At 40.1% G+C, this 21,110-nt stretch overlaps 1 protein-coding gene across 1 annotated transcript; it reads right to left on the reverse strand.

The window, feature by feature from the left end:
• Positions 1-2,271: 2,271 nt before the first annotated feature.
• MED6 (mediator complex subunit 6) lies at positions 2,272-15,267 on the reverse strand. The gene is made up of 8 exons (XM_071427199.1): positions 15,132-15,267; positions 9,329-9,488; positions 8,055-8,146; positions 5,794-5,876; positions 4,953-5,061; positions 4,384-4,499; positions 3,594-3,621; positions 2,272-3,213 (listed from the first exon to the last, which is right to left on the reverse strand). Exons 1-8 carry the CDS (start codon positions 15,256-15,258, stop codon positions 3,086-3,088), a joined length of 843 nt encoding a protein of 280 aa, XP_071283300.1. The 5' UTR covers positions 15,259-15,267; the 3' UTR covers positions 2,272-3,085.
• Positions 15,268-21,110: the final 5,843 nt, after the last annotated feature.

Genomic DNA, 21,110 nt, shown 5'->3' on the forward strand with positions numbered 1-21,110 from the left:
TTATTAACTAAGAGCAAAAAGTAGAGATAGTTCTCTTGTTCATCTAAATCTCTCCTTTATACAGAAGTAAGTGACGCACAAACAGATTTCAGAAGTGGTTGCTTCTTTCCCTTTCATCTACAAGCTAGAAATACTGAACGTCCTTTGGAAAGACTTTGGACTTCACAGTCAGACTCTATACCAAGAGAGAAAAGGTTGAGATTCTCATGCACTGAAAAACATTACTGACAACAAGAATCTGCTTAACATTTCAACAGTAATATCTGACATAATGTTACTTCAGTAAATTAATATCTCAGCTCACTTAAGTGATGAAATTATTGTCAAATATCTGGTCAGCGAGTAACAGAATCAGATCTTTCAGTTCCTCATACAGCAAACCTTCAGCACTGGACAGCTACTAGGAAATCAACACACTGGTAACATCTCTTACTGTTTTAAAATGTAGTTTGCTTAGGGAAAGATTGTTCCCCTGGAAAAGGTTTATCCCATTCAAATGCTTGTTTCATGAATGGAAGCCATTTGCAATCCTCTCAATAGCTTAGATGCTGGCACTTTAACTCAGACGGGATCAGACCAGGAATACATCCCTTTTAATGCCCTTTGACACCAGCCAACACCAGGCATTTCTACAGAAGACAGAAATGCTGCTGATATAAATGAGAGGACAGTCTGCCTCTTCATGTTCCACCCTTATCTCTGATCAGCTCAAATTCTGAGCATGGAGTATAATGGTTCAGTCCACATGTAACTCCCATTCACTTTCATTTACATGTCCCTCTCTTCTTGTACTACAAGACGGAACAAGAGTCCTCTACTTTCCTATTTGTTTCACTACTCAGTTTTATAAATACTTAATATTTGTCTTCCCAGGGCCATCATAGGAGAAACTCTGTCCTACTCATTTTACAGCCCTTAATCAAACCCTTCTACTTCAGGGAAATTCCTTTTCAGACATTGACTTGCACAACACACTTTATTTCAGGTGAAGTCCAGTGACTGATAGAATATTTTGCTCATACTATATTGCAGCATACATTTTTTGCCACAGCTTTATGTGCCTTCACCAATAAGCAAGCTTTCTTCTGCTAGTAGTGTTAAATATTTCCTTGGTGCATGAATAGATAATTTTCTCCATTAAAAAACAAAACAAACAAAACAAAACAAAAAAACCCAACCAAAAAACAAAACAAAACAAAATAAAAACCAAAGAAAAACACAAAAAACCCCCACACAACTGAAGCCCAATACCCTAGATCTTCATTAAGTGCAGTCTGTCATCTGTCTTGCTAACTTTTCCCAAAATACATACAGGTTCTCAGCTCATTTAATGGCCATTTCCAAGGACTTTTTTCTGGCCATCAACAGCAAGGACCACTGAGGTGCCTCACCATTCATGTCTTATTTCTGGAAATCCTGCATCTCCTTGATGGGGGTGGATGAGGGAATGGCTTTTGTGCTTCTTCTACTACTTGCTTTCAGAGGAATTTCTATAATACAAGAAAGAATGAAACCCCTTTTGTTCTAAGTATATTCACACCATCTTGTCTGGTTTTGAGCATCCCAGAGTAACTGCTTTCTATATTTTCACTTGATTTGATAGTCACACTATTTTCGTATCTACTTTTATCAACATTTTGAGAAATGGCTGTTCAAACATGATCCAGGTGTGAAATAAACCTAATACACACTCAAGTACATGAATATATGAATTTCAGACCCGTATCTGCATTAACTGAGAACAGCTATTGGCATATCTGCATCTTTTAACATTTCAGCTTTGGATTATATGACAAAACTGACATGGATCTTTCTGTCATTCAGTAACAAACAGACCTGACAGGTCTTTCTAACATTCAGTAATAAACAGATCTGACTGGAGAGCTAAGCTACTGAAAAAGAGTGTCTTGTACCCTGAAGATAAATTTGACACAGCTATCTAAGCATACTTTAGTCTTTCTGCCTATCTACATTTTGGTTGCTGTGTACAAACCTTTTTCTTGCTAACTACAGTTTACTTACTGAAAACAGGTGACAGTTGTGGAAAGAAAGCAAACTATTGCAAGGTTCACTCCATTACTTCAGTGAAAAACCAAAACCAAACTAATAGTAATTTCTTTTCAACAGATGATTTCTAATTTTTCTGAGAAAAAAAAAAGGTTTATGTAAGCAATATGCTCAAATAAGTGTACACGTATCAGTGATGTTTCTTTTCCACTGTCCCACTTCCCCAAGTCTGAAAGGCACATGCCCAATAAAGGAACAAGGAAGTGCCAGGAGCACAGAGGAAGAGACGTGACTGATATATTTGAGTTACAGTGGAAAATCAGAAATATAAACAGCTTCACTGAGTGTGCAACATCAAGAAATCTTAGCCTGTTTTACACCATAAATCTCTCTCCCAAAACACTAACTTCTATAATAAACTATCAGCTTAACCATTAAGTAAAATCCTTGTCCAAGAATATCTAGAAACTGAGACCCTTCTGACATCTAACTACAAGGATTTGAGGGTCCAGTTAGCAAATCTTCTATCTTTATCCCAAGCACACTAGAGGCACAGCAATTTGTAGTGGGTGAATTAACTTTTCTTCCTCAGAATAGAAGACAATACATTCCAATGTCCAAGTAGGAAAGAAAAAAAAAAGCAGCTGCCAGCACATATGATATATTTTGCTACTAAAAAGGTATACATTTAAGGAAAGCATTCCAGCAGCCAGGAATTTTATTTGCCAAGAATTCCAATTCCTTTTTATATATAAAACGTTTTTTTTCTTTTCACATAGGAAACCTAGACACAAAGGATGCAAGAGTTTGTAAAGTCTTCAGGAGGCTGCTGAACATGTCCATGTAAAACCCATTCTCAGAAGTCAGCATTCAAATAAGATGATGACTGCCTCCTTTGAGGCATCTCACATCCTGACATTAACATTTGCATGAGAGGTTTCTACAGAAAAAGCTGTTACAGGGATCTCAGTCCCTGAATTATCAGTCTCAGTGGAAGAGCTTAAATATAAAGAAAAGAGAGCAAGAATCCTATGTTTTCCAGGTTCTGACAAATCCAGATGTGCAATAGATTTTCCCTTCACTGGAGTCTCATTCGTTTTTCAGGTGGTCCTTTAGCACCAGCACTCTGAGCATTCTTTACAGTCTCTTTTTCCTCTGTCTTGACAGCTTCAGGGACTGGTTCTGGCTCCTTCTTGATTTGATCCACTAAAGATGTAACAGGAAAAGAAAGTTAAACCTCTGATTTTCATTCCTAAAACATTCTTCAGAGTATTTAGAAAATATTGTTAATGCCACAAGGGCAACATTCATTTCAAAGGTGTAAGAATGATAAGCAGAGAATAAATTCATACTTATATCAGTTAAAAGGTGGAAGAGATTGAAGTGATACAGTTCATGCATTTTCTGGTTTGAGGTTGCCTATGATCAACTCAAAGTCTCTACTCTTATCCATTACTTTGCACAATTCGGTAATGCCAGAATTCCAAACCACCTCACAGCAGCAGCAGCAAGAGCTTACATGGCAACTGAAAGATACTGCATACAGAGTCTATTTTTTAAGTCTTGTGAAAATATTACAGTTTTACCTGGGACAGGCTTTTCTCCAGGCTTTTGCTGTGAGGGAAGAAAAAAACCAACACATCAGTGGAACCAAAGTTGTAATTCTCAACACTTCCTGCCATTAATTTTAGGAATTAATTAAAATCAAAAGCATTTTGCACTCTTATATTAAAGAAATGAGGGTAGAATGGGTCCCTATATACACTTTAAACAAAATCCAGTTAATATTGTATAACATCCAGTTTTTCCTCTGACAAGTGAAAAACATTAAAGAAAAAAATATGCAGTTAGCCAGTCTTTCCCAGGACTGGCTGAGGAGCACTTTTGCGAGATGCTGTAAACATAATTTCCTTTGCTCCCAAGCAGAAGACTTGGTGGAACAAATGGCTACCAAAGACAATCAGAGGTAACCACAACAACTTCACAGAATGCCAAGAATTTCCATGCTAACTAATGAGTCTCTAGAACAATGGAGTAACTAAAAATACTGCGATGGGGCTTGATTGAGTTCACAAAGGAGGAAACTGGAAGCATCAGCAACATCAGATAGCTGAGAACAGACCCTCTGAGATCAGATAAGGTAGGTGTATAATAAAATTCACTCTCATAGTTTTGCCAAGGCCTTAATGACTCCAGTGATTACAAATGGAGATCCTACACACTATTATGAGCCTTCCATGTCAAGTTTGTGGTCTAATCCATGTTACTATTGCAGAAATACACAAAATTCCCATTCAGTTTCCCCTGTTTAAATACCTATGTGACTGTCTTTTAAGTTCTAAGTTACAGTAAAACTGTGGCTTTTGAGTGTCATACCTGGACAAATCTGGGTGGAAACTTTTGTCTTAGGTCTAAGAGCAAAGCATCTACTCGTTGTCTTTGGAAAATAGAGCTTGGTTCTTCTTTCTTCTTGGCTTTTGGTTTAGTTTTCTCTGCAAGTCACAGAAATATCAGAGAAAGATGTATTAAAATTTATTTTCTCTTAGCAGCTCTTTGTGGTATGACAAGTTGGTATTTGTCTCTCCTCTGAACTCTTCCTCCATTTTCTTACTGTCATAGGTTGTTTTTTTTGGTGGAAGACAGATTAAGGATGATTCTTACCTCCTGACAAACTGGTTTGCTTCTGAAAATGTGTTTTGGTCCCCAGTGGGTTCAAGAGTTGCCCACTTTGTTGACACACAGATCATTATTTTCATCTCCCACCTATGCGTCCATGTTCATTCCCACCAGCACAGAAGGGCAAAATTCCTTTCACCTGGTAGAGTGACCTAACTTACCCTTCAGAAACTTCATCTCACTTGTCCACCATCACTGTGCATTGCCTCAAGCTTTTCCCTACATTCCTTTCCTCTCCCAAAGTATGCAGGAGAAACTAGCAATCATACCTCGTTCTTCCTCGTCTTTGAAATGCCACCAGTAGCCCTTGGATGGGTGATAGCGACAGTAGGACATAGCTTCTTCAAAAGCAGACTGAATTCCATGCACTGCAGTGAGCTTTCAGAACAAGAATGTAAGGCACTGAGTTCACAACTCAAGGAGAAAACACAATGTAAATTTTTGAATATAGGTATTTTAAAATTAACACTCTATATTAATTTTTGTTCTGGGAAGGGAACTTGGAATATCTAGTTTCGGACTGAGAATGTAATTTCTTTAACAGGTCCTCACAAGGCTCTTCTGGAGTGCCTTTTTAAACTGACAGAGAAAAATTTGCAAAAAACCAATAATTTACAAGAACAGAAAGAATCAAAATAAACTTGAGCATCCAATATAAGAAGAAATACCACATCAATTAAAAACACAAGCCTCATTTAAAAATAAATATAATATTAGCTTAACATTAACTTTCCAAAGCAAGCTTCACTGATTATGTATTTATTTACTATTTCATACATACGTCAAATAATTTTAAAATTTTGATTATTCAAACTTCATGCTGTTCTGCCAATTTTGTAGCTTTGCTTATTCTGATCCCTCCTCCTTAAACAATGTATCCTAGTTTCTGGGCAATACTGCACTCTCACAAGAACTTGCATTTTCATGTGGGATGCACACAATATTAACCAGTGGTGTTTGTTTTAAGTTACTGCACCCTTACTACATGTAAGGGTATAGAAACTTAAAACTTTCCTCAGAATAGTGAAGGAGATATTTAAACAGCCTGGGGGACAAACAAAAGTAAAAACTGATATAAACCAGTATGCATCAAATGCACAGAACACTTACAACTCTGGAGTTAATGACAGATCCCAAGTCAGGTGCTTGATAAATCACTCCAGCAATAATGTAGTAGTCAGCCAATGGCATAACTGTGGGAAGGAAAAGAAGAAAAATGTGGAATCAATTTCAAGCTCTGGCCGAAGACTGTGTATTTGTTGCTGAATTTCAGTCGTAGCAGCAACTGAGAAATTGCAATATTTCTCTTATCACAAAATTTTCTCTTGTTAACCTTTTCCTTCAAGGTGCTTTATTTGCACCTTAGGCACAGACTGATAAAGGGAGAAAAAACCAATGTCTGCTTTACAGCATGTGCTGTAAAGTCCTGTCCTATTGCAAGCAAATGATTTGCTTCACAGAACTGGGGTTTTCAGAGTATACTAGAGCTACTACTAGCCAAGTGAACTGCTCTGGAAGTAATTCCACTAGCCTTGGCTACCAATAGAAGCCCACTACAATGTAAGATATCATTGTTCTGGACTCAGTTTTCTCTAACTTCTACAATCCTCTCAGCTAGATTTCCCAGACCCAATGGAGTGAAGCGCACACAGAGCATGCTTTTCTAAATTAGTAACATTCTGCCAAAAAAGACTACCTTCCAAAGGCATTTGCTAAATCAGATTTGGAACTTCTACTGACCAATCAAAAATTCTTGGTCATTAGAGCTGCAGTGCAGAGGAACATTACAGTTGCCTCTGTAACTCTGCCAAACATTGTTCAATTGAGAAACCATAGCAATGCTCCCAGCTTCACATTCCTAAGGACATTACCTGTGCACATGTGTTCCAGTTCCTCCATCTCTACTAACAATTCATCCAGTACTGGCATTTTATGAAGCATGGACACCTACTTAAATTAGCAGTCCCAGACAGCTGGGTGCATATTACAACCAGTACTCACTTCTCATTGAAAAAAGAAGGATGCTTAGCACTTCTTTACAAATGGAGCAAGACACAGAACTGCAGTTTTATTGTCTCACAGCTCTGTACCAGGGCCTACTCTCCTAGACAGGCAACTCTCCCTAATCATTCATCTCAAGATTTTTCTAACATCACTTCAAGCAGTCTTCAAGAATTTCAAATATAAATACATCTGTTTTAAAAACACACAGAAGTTATGAGATAAGCCTGCATCAGTTGTATTTGAGTATTCTACACTAGCTATGAACTCTATAATTCTCAGTTTAACATCCCCATTCCCATGTCTCAAATACACTCATTTTTGTACCCTGATGAAATAAAACTCACGGTAACATCTCAGCTAGGGAACTATGCAACTCAGTTAAGGTACCCAGCACAAAATTTACAGTCACAGTGGGAAAACAGTTAAGTTCCACCAAACATACATCTGCCTTACAGCACAAGTCTAAACACACATACTGTGGGTAGCTCCAACTCCAGTCTCAATCTGAAAGGTGTCAAAGCCAGAAATTAAGGGCTGTATAATAATTCTCTACTCACTTTTAGAAGCTATGTTGAAAATATCTAATAAAGAAATAAAACAACATACTAAAGAATCAATCATACACGTTTTCTCAATTTGGAACTGCAATGTAAACAGACTATTATCTGATATAAGCAAATAAGAAACATTACAAGACAAGGCAAAGCCCTGTAAAGACCAAAATGCATATACAGAACCTAAACCCCTAACAAAAAGAAGAAATAATTAGCACTAACCCTGCCTTTCTTTCCAACAAAGCTTACTCTGAAATAACCTAAATTATGTTATATGAAGATGTAGTAAACAGATAAGATAATCCAATAACTATTGAAATATGGCTACATGTTTGATTAATCACACATACACAAACAAACTCAAGGTTAAAAAGGAATAACAAAGCCAGTTGCATGCAGATGGGGAAAAAAAGCTAAGGTGTTTGATTTAAAAGCTGGAAAATAACACTGTAGGAAGGAATGGTGCTGTTACCACAAGACTCCATCACAACAAGATATGGACACTCTTGCATGGCCTAACAGATAAATGGAATGAATGCTATTAGCAATTTCCAGTAGGAAAATGTAGCACAGGGCAGCACTCTCTCATTCGTTGTTCCCATTTCCCCACAAGATGGCACTCCCTGCTGCTGGGACACTGCAGGGAACTGCTGCAGAAAGGATCTCTCCACCACAAAGCCTCATACCCTCCCAGTTAGAGTGGAGATTAAGAGAGAAAAGAGGAAGCAGAAATGCTTAGACACAGTTTAGGAACTGATAAAAACAACTGACTGATTTGGCTTCTCAACAGGGGCAAGAAGTGAGTGACGGTACCTTGTGTTGGAGATTGCCTTTGCTGCTTTCGGATAATGAAGAGAATGGGCTCTTGAGCATGGAGAAGGATGTACTCCACTCCAACCATCTGGCTGAGAAAGAAACATCCACAGTAAGCATTTTCCTCCAAGTAAAATCTGTAGGACATGAAGAGTGACTAAAGGGCCGGGCAATAAACCAACAAAGTTCTGATGCTTTGAAAGCCCTTTATAATGTGCATAAGTACATTATAAATATATTACATTACATTATAATATAATACATTATACATTACATAATATAATAATCTAATAATATAATAATAATATAATTATATATTAATACATATATAATTATATATATATGTATATACATATATACACATAATAATATAATACAATATAATACATTACATTAATGTAAATAAAGGCAAAGGATTTTCCTGAGCTATCAAACCCTAGGTGCATAGACAAACGACCTGACACAACACAAGTAGAATATATTAGCAACAGATAAATAGCAAGAAAGTTAACAATCTATCATCATGGAGATGTCATTTAAATACAGCAACAAAGAACTGGTGTGTGATGTGACCATCTGTGTGTCTGATGTAAAGGCCTCTTTGCAATCACACTGAGCACAAGTGACTTTACCAATGGACTTCTAGCTCTGATTGCAAACTCCCTATCATATTGTGGAGTCTTTAAATAGTTCTCAAACAACTCGCTTGCGCTCAGCATAGCAGATGGGGAACTGAAAAGAAAGTTAACTTGCACATGCAATCTCAATACACAACCATATGTAACCAGTTTATTTACAACACTCACTACTCTTGTTATCTGTACTAAAAAGCCAGCTCTTTGGAGGAATTATGTACTAATTATGGCACACAGCCAGCAGTATATGGAAACACAAACTATTTATGAACTCAAAATATTCCCTAACATAAACTCTATTCACCGCAGAAAAAACATTTAACTACATTACACTACTCAGGTGCTGTTGAGCAGGGAGGATGAGAGAAGACAGCTTTTCTATGTCAGAGAAATATCTAAAGTATGATTTACTGGAATCTCAAAAGATACACAGAATCCTTCAAGCTCAACACCTCCTTGAGACGGCATAAGAAGAAGTAGAAAACATCCAAATACAGAAAAAGCTGGCCTTGCTGGAAAGTGGTGGGACTAAAAACAGAACAGAATGAGCTTTCCAGCATGCTTTCATTCAGTCACCAAAGCCTCTGAATGGAGGGACAAGGGATACTGCACATCAACCAGATGCAAATAACAACTTACTTCAAATGGTCCAGGGTCATCCGCTGCATTTTGACGACTTCATTGTTACATGTTCGGTCATAGAAAGGGTTACTTCGCTCTGAGAAATAGTCCAACACGCTCCCATTGTTTAATATTGGAATCCAGGAGCTGTCAACCCAGGAAATCCCCAACAGATTATCTGGGAAAATAAATCTACATTTGAGTATCAAAGCAGTCAAAACCACTACAAATACATCCAAGAGTAAAAGCAGTTAACAATTACAGCAGAGAAAGGAGATGGAACACAAACACACCGGTTAAAAAGAAAGAAGTATTTCATAGAGTTCAAATAATAATTGATAACCTTTAACCTTCTGCAGGTTTCTTAGCAGTATACAAAAAACAAACAAAACAAAAAAACCCCAACACAACCCAAAAAAACAACAGCAAACACAAAGATGCTATCTTTGGGCAGATGCTTCCCAGTAACCTCGAACAAGAGATTCTACTCCCGACTATTAAATTAATCTGCCAATTGCCTACAGAAAATTCCTTGTTCCATAACTCAGTGGATATTACAGGTATATCAAACTATTGAACACTAACAATTATATTAAAAAAGCAAGCTTTTTAAATGAACATACTTTATAAGCTACAAGGCATAATAGGCCAGTTAAATTCTTACAGATTTAGGAAAATATGAATTAAAGTCCCTGCATTTTGTTATCACGCTGCAGCAACATGTTCTTCAGGCACATCAAAGAAACCAGTGTCAACAACCAGTTCCACAGGCAACAAATTTGCTAACAGTGGAGATCCAGGAGGAACCTTGGAAAAAACCCTGAAATTCACTGATATTAAATCACAGCAGCAGCAAACAGAATTTCCTAGACACAAGAAAGTAAGAAGAGACGTGCATTGTTTAGATTAAAAAAACCCCTAAGTGATGAGAAATCACTGAAAACTGACTGAACATCTCAAATTCCCTCCTCACAGGAATCACTCCCTAAAGTTCACACATTATATGCATACTCTGAACTCCCAGTTATCATACCAATGAGAATATTTTACTTCTGTGACAATTCAGCATGCTCGAGGATCATAAGATTGCTTTCAAAAATGTCAGCTCATACACTACTAGCAGCTTCTCTGAGGAAGCGTTATAAAGCAACACTACCTGCTTAGCAAACCAGGGAAAATGCAACAGAAATAGCTACATGTAAACCATTTTTCCTTACTAATGTCAGAATTTTTAGCCCAACTGTTTCATGCAAGGCAGGGAAAGGGATGGAGAAGTCTAGAGGCATTTAAGTTATTTCACACAGACTATTCTCTCTCCTCACTACAGAAAAGGAAATCTCAGAAACACAGCACTAAGATCCATTATTAAGCACCCAAGTCATGGTAATGCTGTTTATTCCAAATGCCATTCAAATCCAAAAGAGCCAACCTTTCAAAAAATCTTAAGCACTTGCATTCTTCTCATAATAAGCTCTCACATTATACTTCAAATACAAACTTTCTTTGTTTGTATGATTAACAATACCTGCATTTCTTAGAGGATTGTCAGGCGAGCTTTAGATACATATATATATATATATGTATATAGCTATCATGCAGTATGTAGACTAATAAATGTATCGTAAAATGGCATATAAAGTTGGACTCTAACACTCAATTATCCACAGCTGCTTAGTGCCAGTATTTATAATTGCCTTTGTAAGTTGAAAGATTGTTCTCTTAACTATTCTTGGGAAGAGGAGAGGAAGAATGAAACAAACCACGAACCTGTCATACTGAAGGGTGTACTGTTTATTTTGGGTATAAGAAAGGATGGCGTTCCTCCTTCCCTGTTCCTTTCAAAAATAGGACATCTTGTGCAAAGCATTTATTGTGGAATTTGCATCATAGATACAAAAGTAAAGTGCTTGTGACAATACTGCAAATCTGTCATGATTTTCAAGACAATTTGGAAGATAAGCCAGCAATCCATGGCAAAAAAGAAGAGTAACTCACACAATGTGCTGAACCTGGCCTTATTGGCTAGGCAGCCCAGCACTATACTCTGACAAAGCAAGAGGAACAGTAAAGTAGGTTGACAGGGTACTGGGTTTGCCTGACCAGGTTTGGTAGGGAGAGTTACAGAGGTGGCTTCAGTGAAAAGCTGCTGGAAGCTCCCCCATGTCCTACAGAGACAAGCACAGACCATTAAGGTGGCTGTCCCCCTCAGTGGACTATGTGGGAATCTATAAAAACCAGAGGGTTTTGGGAAGGTGGTGAAAAAGACAGGCCTCAGATGCAGCAGGAATTGTGAAGTGCTAACACAGCAGAAAAAGGTATCTAAGCTGTAGAGAAGACGTGAGAAATAGAACAATAAGGCTGTGTAGTTTGGCTTTCTAAGTTGCAACAAGTTTATTTAGTATATATCTAGAAGGTTATGCTTATAAATAGAGCTTTATTCGTTGTCTCTTACAAACGAGCCATTGTGTTTGAGAATAGGCCACTATTGTTTCAACCAAAGCTACATGTGCTTAAGGTGATTGGACAGAACTACTGTTAGTATGCTTTTACTCTATGTAATTGGCTGAGACACATTTATGGTATGTTGTAACATTAAGTTTCTTTGGCCTGCTGCCTGACCAGTGAGCTGTTAGCATCTCTTCATTGCCATAACCCTGTAATGAGACTGATGCTGAAAATAAATAGCTCACGACGCTAATCCCGGTAGCCCCATCCCGTTTGTGTCTGTGTATAAACTGCCGGCGTCAGAGCAGAGATGCAGCTGCAGCCCCTGGAGCACCCCCCACTGGAGCAGGTGGATGCCCGAGGGAGGATGTGACCTCATGGGAAGCCACGCTGGTGCAGGCTCCTGACAGGACCTCTGGTCCCTTGGACAGAGGAGGCCAAGCTGGAGCAGGTTTGCTGGCAGGACTTGTGACGCTCTGGGAGACCCATGCTGGAGCACTTTGTTCACATTTCTCCCAATGCCAAGTGCAATACAAACCAGGCCAAGCAGCCTCACGAGCTGCCAGGCCCTGCAGAGCTGCCAGGTCGTGTTCACCTGGGCAAAGTAGCCTCAAAGCTGGCCCAGAGGGTAAGGCAGGTCAGAGGCCATGCTCACTGTGACAATGGGCACTTGTCCATCCTGACCCAGCTCTGGGTGCTGCAGAAATCTTGGTAATTTTGGAACAGTGAGGGATTGCCTGTGTAAGCAAGATAACCATTCTGCACAGAAGGTACTTAAAAATTGTGAGCAAGTTGGCTTAAGTGCTGAATATTGATCGGCATTATTACTTCTGCCAATTTCAGACACCAAGATGGATTAAACAAAATTTCTTGATGACCTGTACTTTAGATCACACATGGCCTGATTTCAAAAATTTGTGGAGATAAAATATTTTAATACTCTTGGATTGGTAAAAATGCAGTTGTTGTAGTTTCAGCAATATCTATTTTGAATTTAAATGATAGTCCCACATGATGGTAGGCCCAAAGGGATCCACAGTAAAATTACACAATTCTTCAGAGCTGCAAAATTCTGGATTTTTCATTACTAGTTTTGATGTGTCATGCAGAGAAATCTGGGATGGTTTTTCATAGGTAGACCCATTGATCATCCAACACTCTACCTTAATTTCTAACCTTTCTGTTCCCCAAATTCAGGGAATATTATTATCAGCTTCACCCCTACCTGAGTCCCATTCATTTTTTAAATACTTAATCAAAGTGGCTAGGCTTAAATCTGCTTTACTGGAATGTATCAGCTTTTGGAAATTATCATGTTGACTAATACCCTAACTGGGGGAGTTATGCAAGCTATATTCAATACCTGTTTACAGTGAAGAAGAAGAGAATGGTACTAAAGAAGGTGAAAGGAGAGCAATAGGCAGGGGGCACTGGGGTCTGAAAGGGCTCCCACCCTCTGGCCTGAATCAATGTACTCTTGGCAGGGAGGAAGGGACAATTAGATGTAAACATTATTTCTGACTATGAGAGGAGGGGACTGGTGGAAAACATCAAGGCATTCCTGGCAGACCTCATAGCTCCAGTACAACCAGAAAATGGAACAACAGACTTCTGATCAAGAGCAGAGCCACACATTCAGTAATAAACAGAGGCAAGGTCCTGCTTAGTAAAGTTACAATACAGATTGCTGGGGCAATGGGAAAAAGGGTTTTATGGCCATTCTTACAGCTCATTGACTGTCCCAATTGGACATACTAAACTGACTCATGAGATTCTATATGCCAAATGTCCCCTTCCATTGTCAGGACAAAACTTACCATGCAAGCTGAATGCTCAAGTAACTTCTTCTGAGAACTGTGTATAGCTATGCATCTCAAAGAAAAAGGCATGGAAAGCTCAAATCTGCTTACCAATGAACCAGACCTCAAAAGAACCTGAAAAGAACATCCTGGACACAGTACTGATTGATGCTCAGAGTATCAATATGAACTTAATACCGTAAAGAAGCCTTGTTCTCAGACCTATAGGCTGGTACAGGATTTAAGAGCAGTAAATCAGATACCTCAACTCTGTCATGTAGATGGGCTTCTTCTACCAGGTGAAAAAGCCCATTTAGGAACAACAGCATTGGAGAAATTAATGGAGGATTGTCTCCTGTGGGAGGGATCCCACCATGGAGCAGTGAAGACTATCAAGAGTCCTCCTCGTGAGGAGGACAGAGTGGCAATGTCAACATGCATGAACTGATCACAACCCCATTCCCTGTTCACCTTTCCTGCTTGAAGGAGAGAAGTTAGAGAATTTCAGAGTGAAGTTAAGCCCAGGAAGGGGGGCGGTGGAGGTGTCTGTAAGATATCTACTTAATATATTGAACTATATTAGATAAAAGACTTGGAGGGAGGTTAAATTAGCTGGAGTAAGGCAGAAGGTTCTCACAGCAGCTAATAACTTAATACAGCACTCCTCCATTAATTGTCTACCTAGTTCCTTTGTGAAATCTCAAAGAAGGCAGTCAGCAAAACACATAGGACTACACATAATCATTAAAAATTTGAAGATAAAAAAGGAGAAAACATCTGGAGCATTATCAAACCAGACCCTTCATGAGATTTCCCTAAATACCTGCTCTTGTTTATTCTCTGAGACTCCACCACACATGCTTCTGATGTTATTCCATCCAGACACTCTTATGGACAAAAAAAAACTTCCTTTCCTGTGGACTCTGAACCCCACTTCTCTGAAAGCTCAAATTCTTCACAACAATTTAACTTTTATTTTGTTTACAACATAAATATTCTTTAACACTTCAGTCAAATATCACTTCTTCAAAACATAATCCCTCTTAATTCATATCCCTGACTCCACACCTCCACACCCAAAACTTCAGCTTTCTTTCCGGCTTTCCTAACACATGGCCTGCCTCACCACAACCACCTGAAGTGCTCTTAAGATTACCAGCTCTACTCACTGCTCAGGTCCTGCGCAAGTCCTGCACACACGCCAGGGCTTCCCACTTTTCCCCACTCTTCAGAGCGGGAACTCTCTTTTTTAGCTGCTCCCTTACGTCGCCATCTCATTGCAGGACCTCTTTATGCCCCCTGAAAAGGCAGAGTCTACCAGAAGGAAGCTTGTTTTCCCAGGCGGCCCTGAGCACATGCTCGCAGCCTGCCGCACATCCAAGAAAGCTGCTTTTTGGGCAGCTTTACTGCCCGGCCGTTCCAGCTTCCAAAGACCGTCACACCACCACACCGACCCCCATCCAGCGGCCGCCCCGCGGAGGGCTCTGCCCCGCGGGCGGAGCTGAGCCCAGGCCGGCGGGCAGAGCCCCGAAGCCGCGGGGAGCGAGCCCCGAGCGCCGCCCGAGCCCCGGGCCTACCTCGGATGTCCACAGCCGCCATGGCCGCGCCGCGCACGTCCGGAGCGGGGCGGGGCGGCGCGCAGGAAGCGGCCTTGGAGCGGGGAGGCGGGGCCAGCGGGGCGGGCAGGGGCGGAGCGGTTGCCATGTGCCCGGAGAACGCCCCTCACGCCGCGACACTTGGTCGCTGGCCAGGGAAACACCTTCCTGAACCGAAGGGTTTTACGGCGTCCCACCACAAGTAACAGTGAGCTTCGCTTCGCCTGAGTGGTGCATAACCAGAACGACGGCGCCAGTGCCGAAAATCGACATGCTCGTTCAGAGCTGTTTGCTCAAAAGGGGAGATATCAGGGTTTTGCAGTCGTTTTCACCTGACCTTGGCCTGCTGGTATTTGCCGATCACTTTCAAAGTGAAAAAGATGTGGGCCACGGGTTGCTGCTCAGCATCACATCTATCCAGCTTGAGCTGGCTGGGGTAGCCCTAATTTAGTTGGCCATGTGGGCATAATAGATGTTATGGTCCCAGTCCTGAGGTATGGTCCTTGGCATTTTGGCTCTTAAGTGAAATCGTCAGTCATCAGTCATTTATAGAGTGAAGAACAACACTCGTTGGGTGGAGGAATATACAAAAACCTGAAGATTAATAAGCTCCTTATTTAGATTGACAACTACAGTCTACCAATCTGCTGTACAGAGTGTCCAATACCTGTGTCATGCTAATTGTACCTCCAGGGACTTACCCTGCCTGAGCCTTTGCTGCCAAGATCAGCCACCCCCTTGCTGGCAGTAGCAGAGTCTAGGAGAGCCTGGAGTTATCACCTTGCTGATGGAACATGATCATAATTGGTGATGGAATCTCTTGCCCTTCCATTAGAGGCCTGTGTGAAAAAAGTAGAGGAAGTACTTTACTGTGTATGAAGTACGGGAAAGGAATGTTATTATTGTACGAGAGCAATCAAGAAGTTAGAGCAAAAGAGAGATCATGCTGCTTATTTGCTCCCTATTCAGTCCTCTCATACTAATGCATTAGGAGACAGACTGTAATTGCAAAACCACATGGTCCTTTATTTTTTTCCTTCCAGGATTCCTATCTCATTCAATATGTTAAAGTCACTGTATCATTTGTGAATATTCTTGGATTGTTTTCTGTCAAGAAGAGGTGCCTGCAAAACACTTGCTTTACATGTTTCAGATGTTGAAAGATGTGAAGGTACCAAGCGAAGGTTACAGAAAGTGACAAGGTCAGACAGAAAAATGCTGGTTTGGAAAACTGGACTCTAGTCTTGCCAGTAGTATAGTCCTGGATTAGATTATTGAAGTTTTTTCAGACTCAAGATTTATAGAGGTGCTGAACCCTCAATACAAATAAAGTAATACTGGTCATGCTTTGTGTTTTGTAATTCTCTGCACACTGAGAAGTTAAGGTCTCTAAAATCTCTCACAGTTTATTATTCAAAATAAGATTTTTGTAATCTCAGTGTCTCACAGCTGCATCTCTACAAGGGAGGTGATAACAGGGCCCTTGGCTCTGAGTGATTAATGAAAATAAATTTAATAATATCTGCAAAAATATGAGGCTGGGATGGTAAGTGTTCTGAGAAAATGAATCTTTTTTTCAAAAGAAGATTTGTTTAATTGGCAAAGTAAGTAAAAATAAATAAAAAGGATTGAACAGTGGAAGAAAAAGTACTGAACAGAAATGCACTGTCAAACTGTAATACCGAATTCAGAAGAAAGCCATGAAAACAGAGTACTTGGTATCATTTAATAGCATTAAATGGATTAAAATAGATTAAAAATTGAATCTAACCTTAATTTTTCAATTTCATGATTCCTGGGTCCTTGTCTTTGTCACTGAGATAATATTTTGTGTAATATGTTCTTTTCCATGGGGTAATTCTCATGTGTGCACACTGCAGATCCCCATTCATTTGTTAGCTGCTACTGGTTAGCAGTTTCTACCTTTGCTAAACACATTTCTCTAGTGTTATCCACACCAGAATGTTTCAAAATCATACTACGATAGGTTGCCATTCTAAACCAAATACCTCTATGATGCTGTCATGAGCAATCCCCCTGGAGGGAAAAATGCCACCAGACATAACAGCTGTCCTTCTGGAGCATCTCTGATGCCCTGTTTCATTCTATTTTTGTGCAAACCATTTCTTTTCAGTAGCAAATATAAACTTGACCTCTATTTTAATTATTCATGTCTTCAGATGAGCAAGGGGCTGAAAAGTAAAGATTACTGGTTGGGAAATAATGGGGCTTGATTGCTTACAATGAATTTTCAATTACATGGTGAGACTAGCCAAAGCACTGCTAGAAAGAATTGTTAATCTGGTAACATTTTCACCTTCTGCTATAGCATAAAAGATGAGAGCTTTTTCACCTGGCTTCCTCTAAAGGGAGAGTCCTAATGAGCATTGGAGTTCTGTCCCTCCAGACAGATGGAGAGATAATGAAAGCTATCACATAAAATCAGGAATTTATGCACACAGCTTTTGATGTCAGAGAAAGGCACCTTAAGCAATGAATATTTAGATATATTCATTCCATATGTGTGCTTTAAAAATGCATAAAACACTTGGATAAAAACTGACACCTTTTCAAGTCCTGGTGTTCCGGTGTCATTTAGTGTCACTCTCCCTGCAATGGATTATTTTTCTGTATTTCTATGGTCGGAGCTAATGAAGAATCTCATGCTACTATGCTCCCCTATGTGTAACAGAAGAGACTGTCCCTAATTTACAATGTTTGCTATCTCTAGTGGATGCAGGATTGTTATCACTGAGTCCTCCAAGCCACATTTTGTGTACAGCAGGGAGACTACCAAGGAGTCCCTTTATAGTTATGAATAAGCACAGCTAAACTGAGAGGACTACATCTAAAAAAGGATGGAAAACCATCTCTGTGCACATTTCTAACAGTCTGCAGAGACTGAACAAATAAGCTAGCTATATGCCATCAGGTGAACAGTATTGTTTATCAAGCCTTATCATTAAACTCTGGGTGGTTACCAAAACACAACAGAGGCTCCTGAACAAGGATATCATCACAGCACCTCAGATTCTGCACACCTGCATTTGAACTCACAGATTAATAGTAAATATCTCCAAGTCCCATTCTATGTTCTGTTAAATCTAGTTCTGCAATGAAGCACAAGGGAAATTTAAATTCTTATGCTAATGAAAAATTGCTGGGCTTGAATTACTTATGAAATGAGCAATTTGCTACTGGTTTGTAATAAATAGGAATGGGAAAATATTCCTTTAAATCCTTATCTCATGGCTTGAGGAAAACACATGTAAACAAACCAGAAAGAGAAATGTATGGGCAATGCAAAGAAAATGCTGAAATCACAAAATGTGTAAGGAGGGAAAGGAAATGTTTGAGGGGGCTGTCATGAGTTCATCACCCATATTCTGTTTTTACATTTTCGCTTCTGAAGTTTCTCTCTTTCCACCCTGAAAACACTTATGTTGCTGGTATCTTCAGATGGCATTACACATGCAGTCATTTACAAAATAGCTTCCATAGGCCTCAAAAGCCATCACTACATTATACTTTAGAAACCCACAGCACAGCCAAATTGCAAAATTCTGACTTTTAAATCCTTAATCAGGCACTTTTGCTGACTTCAAAGTCTGTTAATTTCTCCTTTCGCTCAGTGCATCTGCATGTTCTTTTCCTTTTCCTGAGATGCTGTTTTCTGCACAGTTTTTATAAATACTGCTAATCACATGCATTGACTATAAAAAAAATAGCCAGGCTTGTAAGCTCTTTTTTTTTTCCCCCTGGAAAAATGCCACTGGGAAAATCTAACTAAAGTGGCTGCAATGATGGCTGCAGCCGGTGCCCTTCTCAAAACTGTGTCGCCCCCACCCATCCCTTGTTGTTTTCAGCTCTGGGCTGCAAAGAGCAGAGGAACTGGGGGACACTAGGAGTAATGTTCCTGGCATCCTCAGAGCATTTAAATACATATCATAGTGCTTTATTAGAGTCTCCTGTTTGAAAGAATGGGGAAAGAAAACATGAAACCTTGCTAACAGTCTAAAAGCTTCCTGAAAACAATTAATCTCCCAGTAAGCCCCAAAAGGCTATCTGTCAAGATAGTTAATAAAGATGTCAAGAAGTTAATAAAGATGAAATGTCAGGATGCCACATGGCTGCTAACAACTGCAGGCAGGAGGGGAAATGAGCTTCCAAGCAAAGGAGCACAAACGATGTCATCTTGCATATGATCATGTATCAAAACCAGCAACTGCAGCTGCTGACTTTTGTGTCTCTGCAGACATCTCTGACCTTAGCATCTCTGCTGCTGCATTGGCTTTGTCAACACAAAAGCCCATGACAAAGAAGGATGCAGCAAGTACAATCTACAGGTGTTGGATCTCCCTGAGGGGACTGGTGGGAGAAGCAGAAACTGCCCCATGTCCCCAGAGCTTCACAGGTCACATGCAGGCCAATATCCAGCGAGAGGCAGATGAAGCTGTCAGGCAATTCTGGAGCATGGCCTCCCTCCCACACAGCTCTACTTGTGTCCATTTGTTAGCTGGAGGTTAGCTGTTGACTGGTTAGTCAACCAATGTTTTATTTCCCCCCAGTTTCCAAAGGGCAGAGCAGGGCCCTGGAGTACAGCTGTGGTCCAGTCATTGCCAACAAGCAAACAGAGTCTGCTGACACTGAAGGCTTGCCCAAGACAGGGAAGGGGAAAAAAGCAAAACAATCTTCTCACCATACATTCTGTTTATTGCACATGTCTAGCAATCTAATATTCCTAATCTCTGGAATGCACCACAGCCTTAGTGTTTGGTAGACACCTCTCAGTAAGCTTTGAATGCCATCATTTTACTGTGCATTGTAACCCCAAATATGGCCAAATTGCATAGTCTTTGATTTTTATTAAGTCAGGCACTTGCCTGATCTGAAAGAGTTATTTAATAAAATAGAGTCTCTCTAGTCTGATGAAGAAATCAAGATTTATTTTCCTGATTTACTGTATTTTCTACTGAAAAACAGAGGGCTTCAGTTTGGCAGTGAGCCCTGTGCTTCCCAGTGGGAGGATGCAAAACATGGACAGGCTGACCAGATCAGGAAGTGAAAAGAAACACTTAATTTCTATATTTCAAGATTGGACAGAGCTACAAAATCCATCAAGCAGCAATGGTGGCAGAACATTACGAAACTGTCTAGCAGTATCTCTGCTTCAACAACCACAGGCCTCATGATGCTAAAAGGGGTCTGTTTCACTTAGTGAAGAATTTTCATTTCTGCTCTGTCCATTGAGGCACAAATGCTTTTTCTCTGCACTTTCCATCTCTCTAAAACAGATATCCTCACCTACCAATAAATCTTAGTGTGCATACTTCATCACTTGTCTCAGGGCTGGGCAGGTCCTTAATTGGAGTTCTTTTTCCCTGCTGTCTTTTTACTGGTGTTGGTTGCCTGTTAACTCTAATACCTTTGCTTCCTTCAGAGAAATTTTATGTGTCCCCACCTCAACAGGTACTGAAAAAAACATTTTATTTCCATTCTGGCTGCATTGTTCTTCTTCTAGTGCCTCCACACTATCCAAAGTTGAATGCAGGCAAGTGGCCCAAGCGTTGAGTCCAGGTAATGGCTGCACAGCCAGGGCTGCTCATCCCTGGGTCCAGAGCGAACAGGAATTTTACACTCATGTCTAAGGTGGGCAACCTGACCTATTTGCTGGGCCTGTGAAAAATGATCTATAATAAAGTCTTGCTTCCCTGCTGGATAATACTGCATATATCAAAGGCAGGACACTGTTCTGGAGAGAGGAAAGGCAACATACCCAGTTGGATAGAGGTGGCATGAGTTTATGGGGGCCTTTCATCTCAACAGCTACATGGCCTTTTGACTGCTTAGTCTGATCAAGGTATTTCCAGAGAGGGGATTTCCTTGGTCACTGCAAATGTGGCTGAGAAAGTGTGTGTTCTTTTTCCCTTGCCTTCAGAAGTGGCTGCAGAGAGCATCATT

The sequence above is a fragment of the Agelaius tricolor genome, unplaced genomic scaffold (genome assembly GCF_023055355.1).
Source record: "Agelaius tricolor isolate 1412-34295 unplaced genomic scaffold, bAgeTri1.0.p SCAF_5, whole genome shotgun sequence".
NCBI lineage: Eukaryota > Metazoa > Chordata > Aves > Passeriformes > Icteridae > Agelaius > Agelaius tricolor.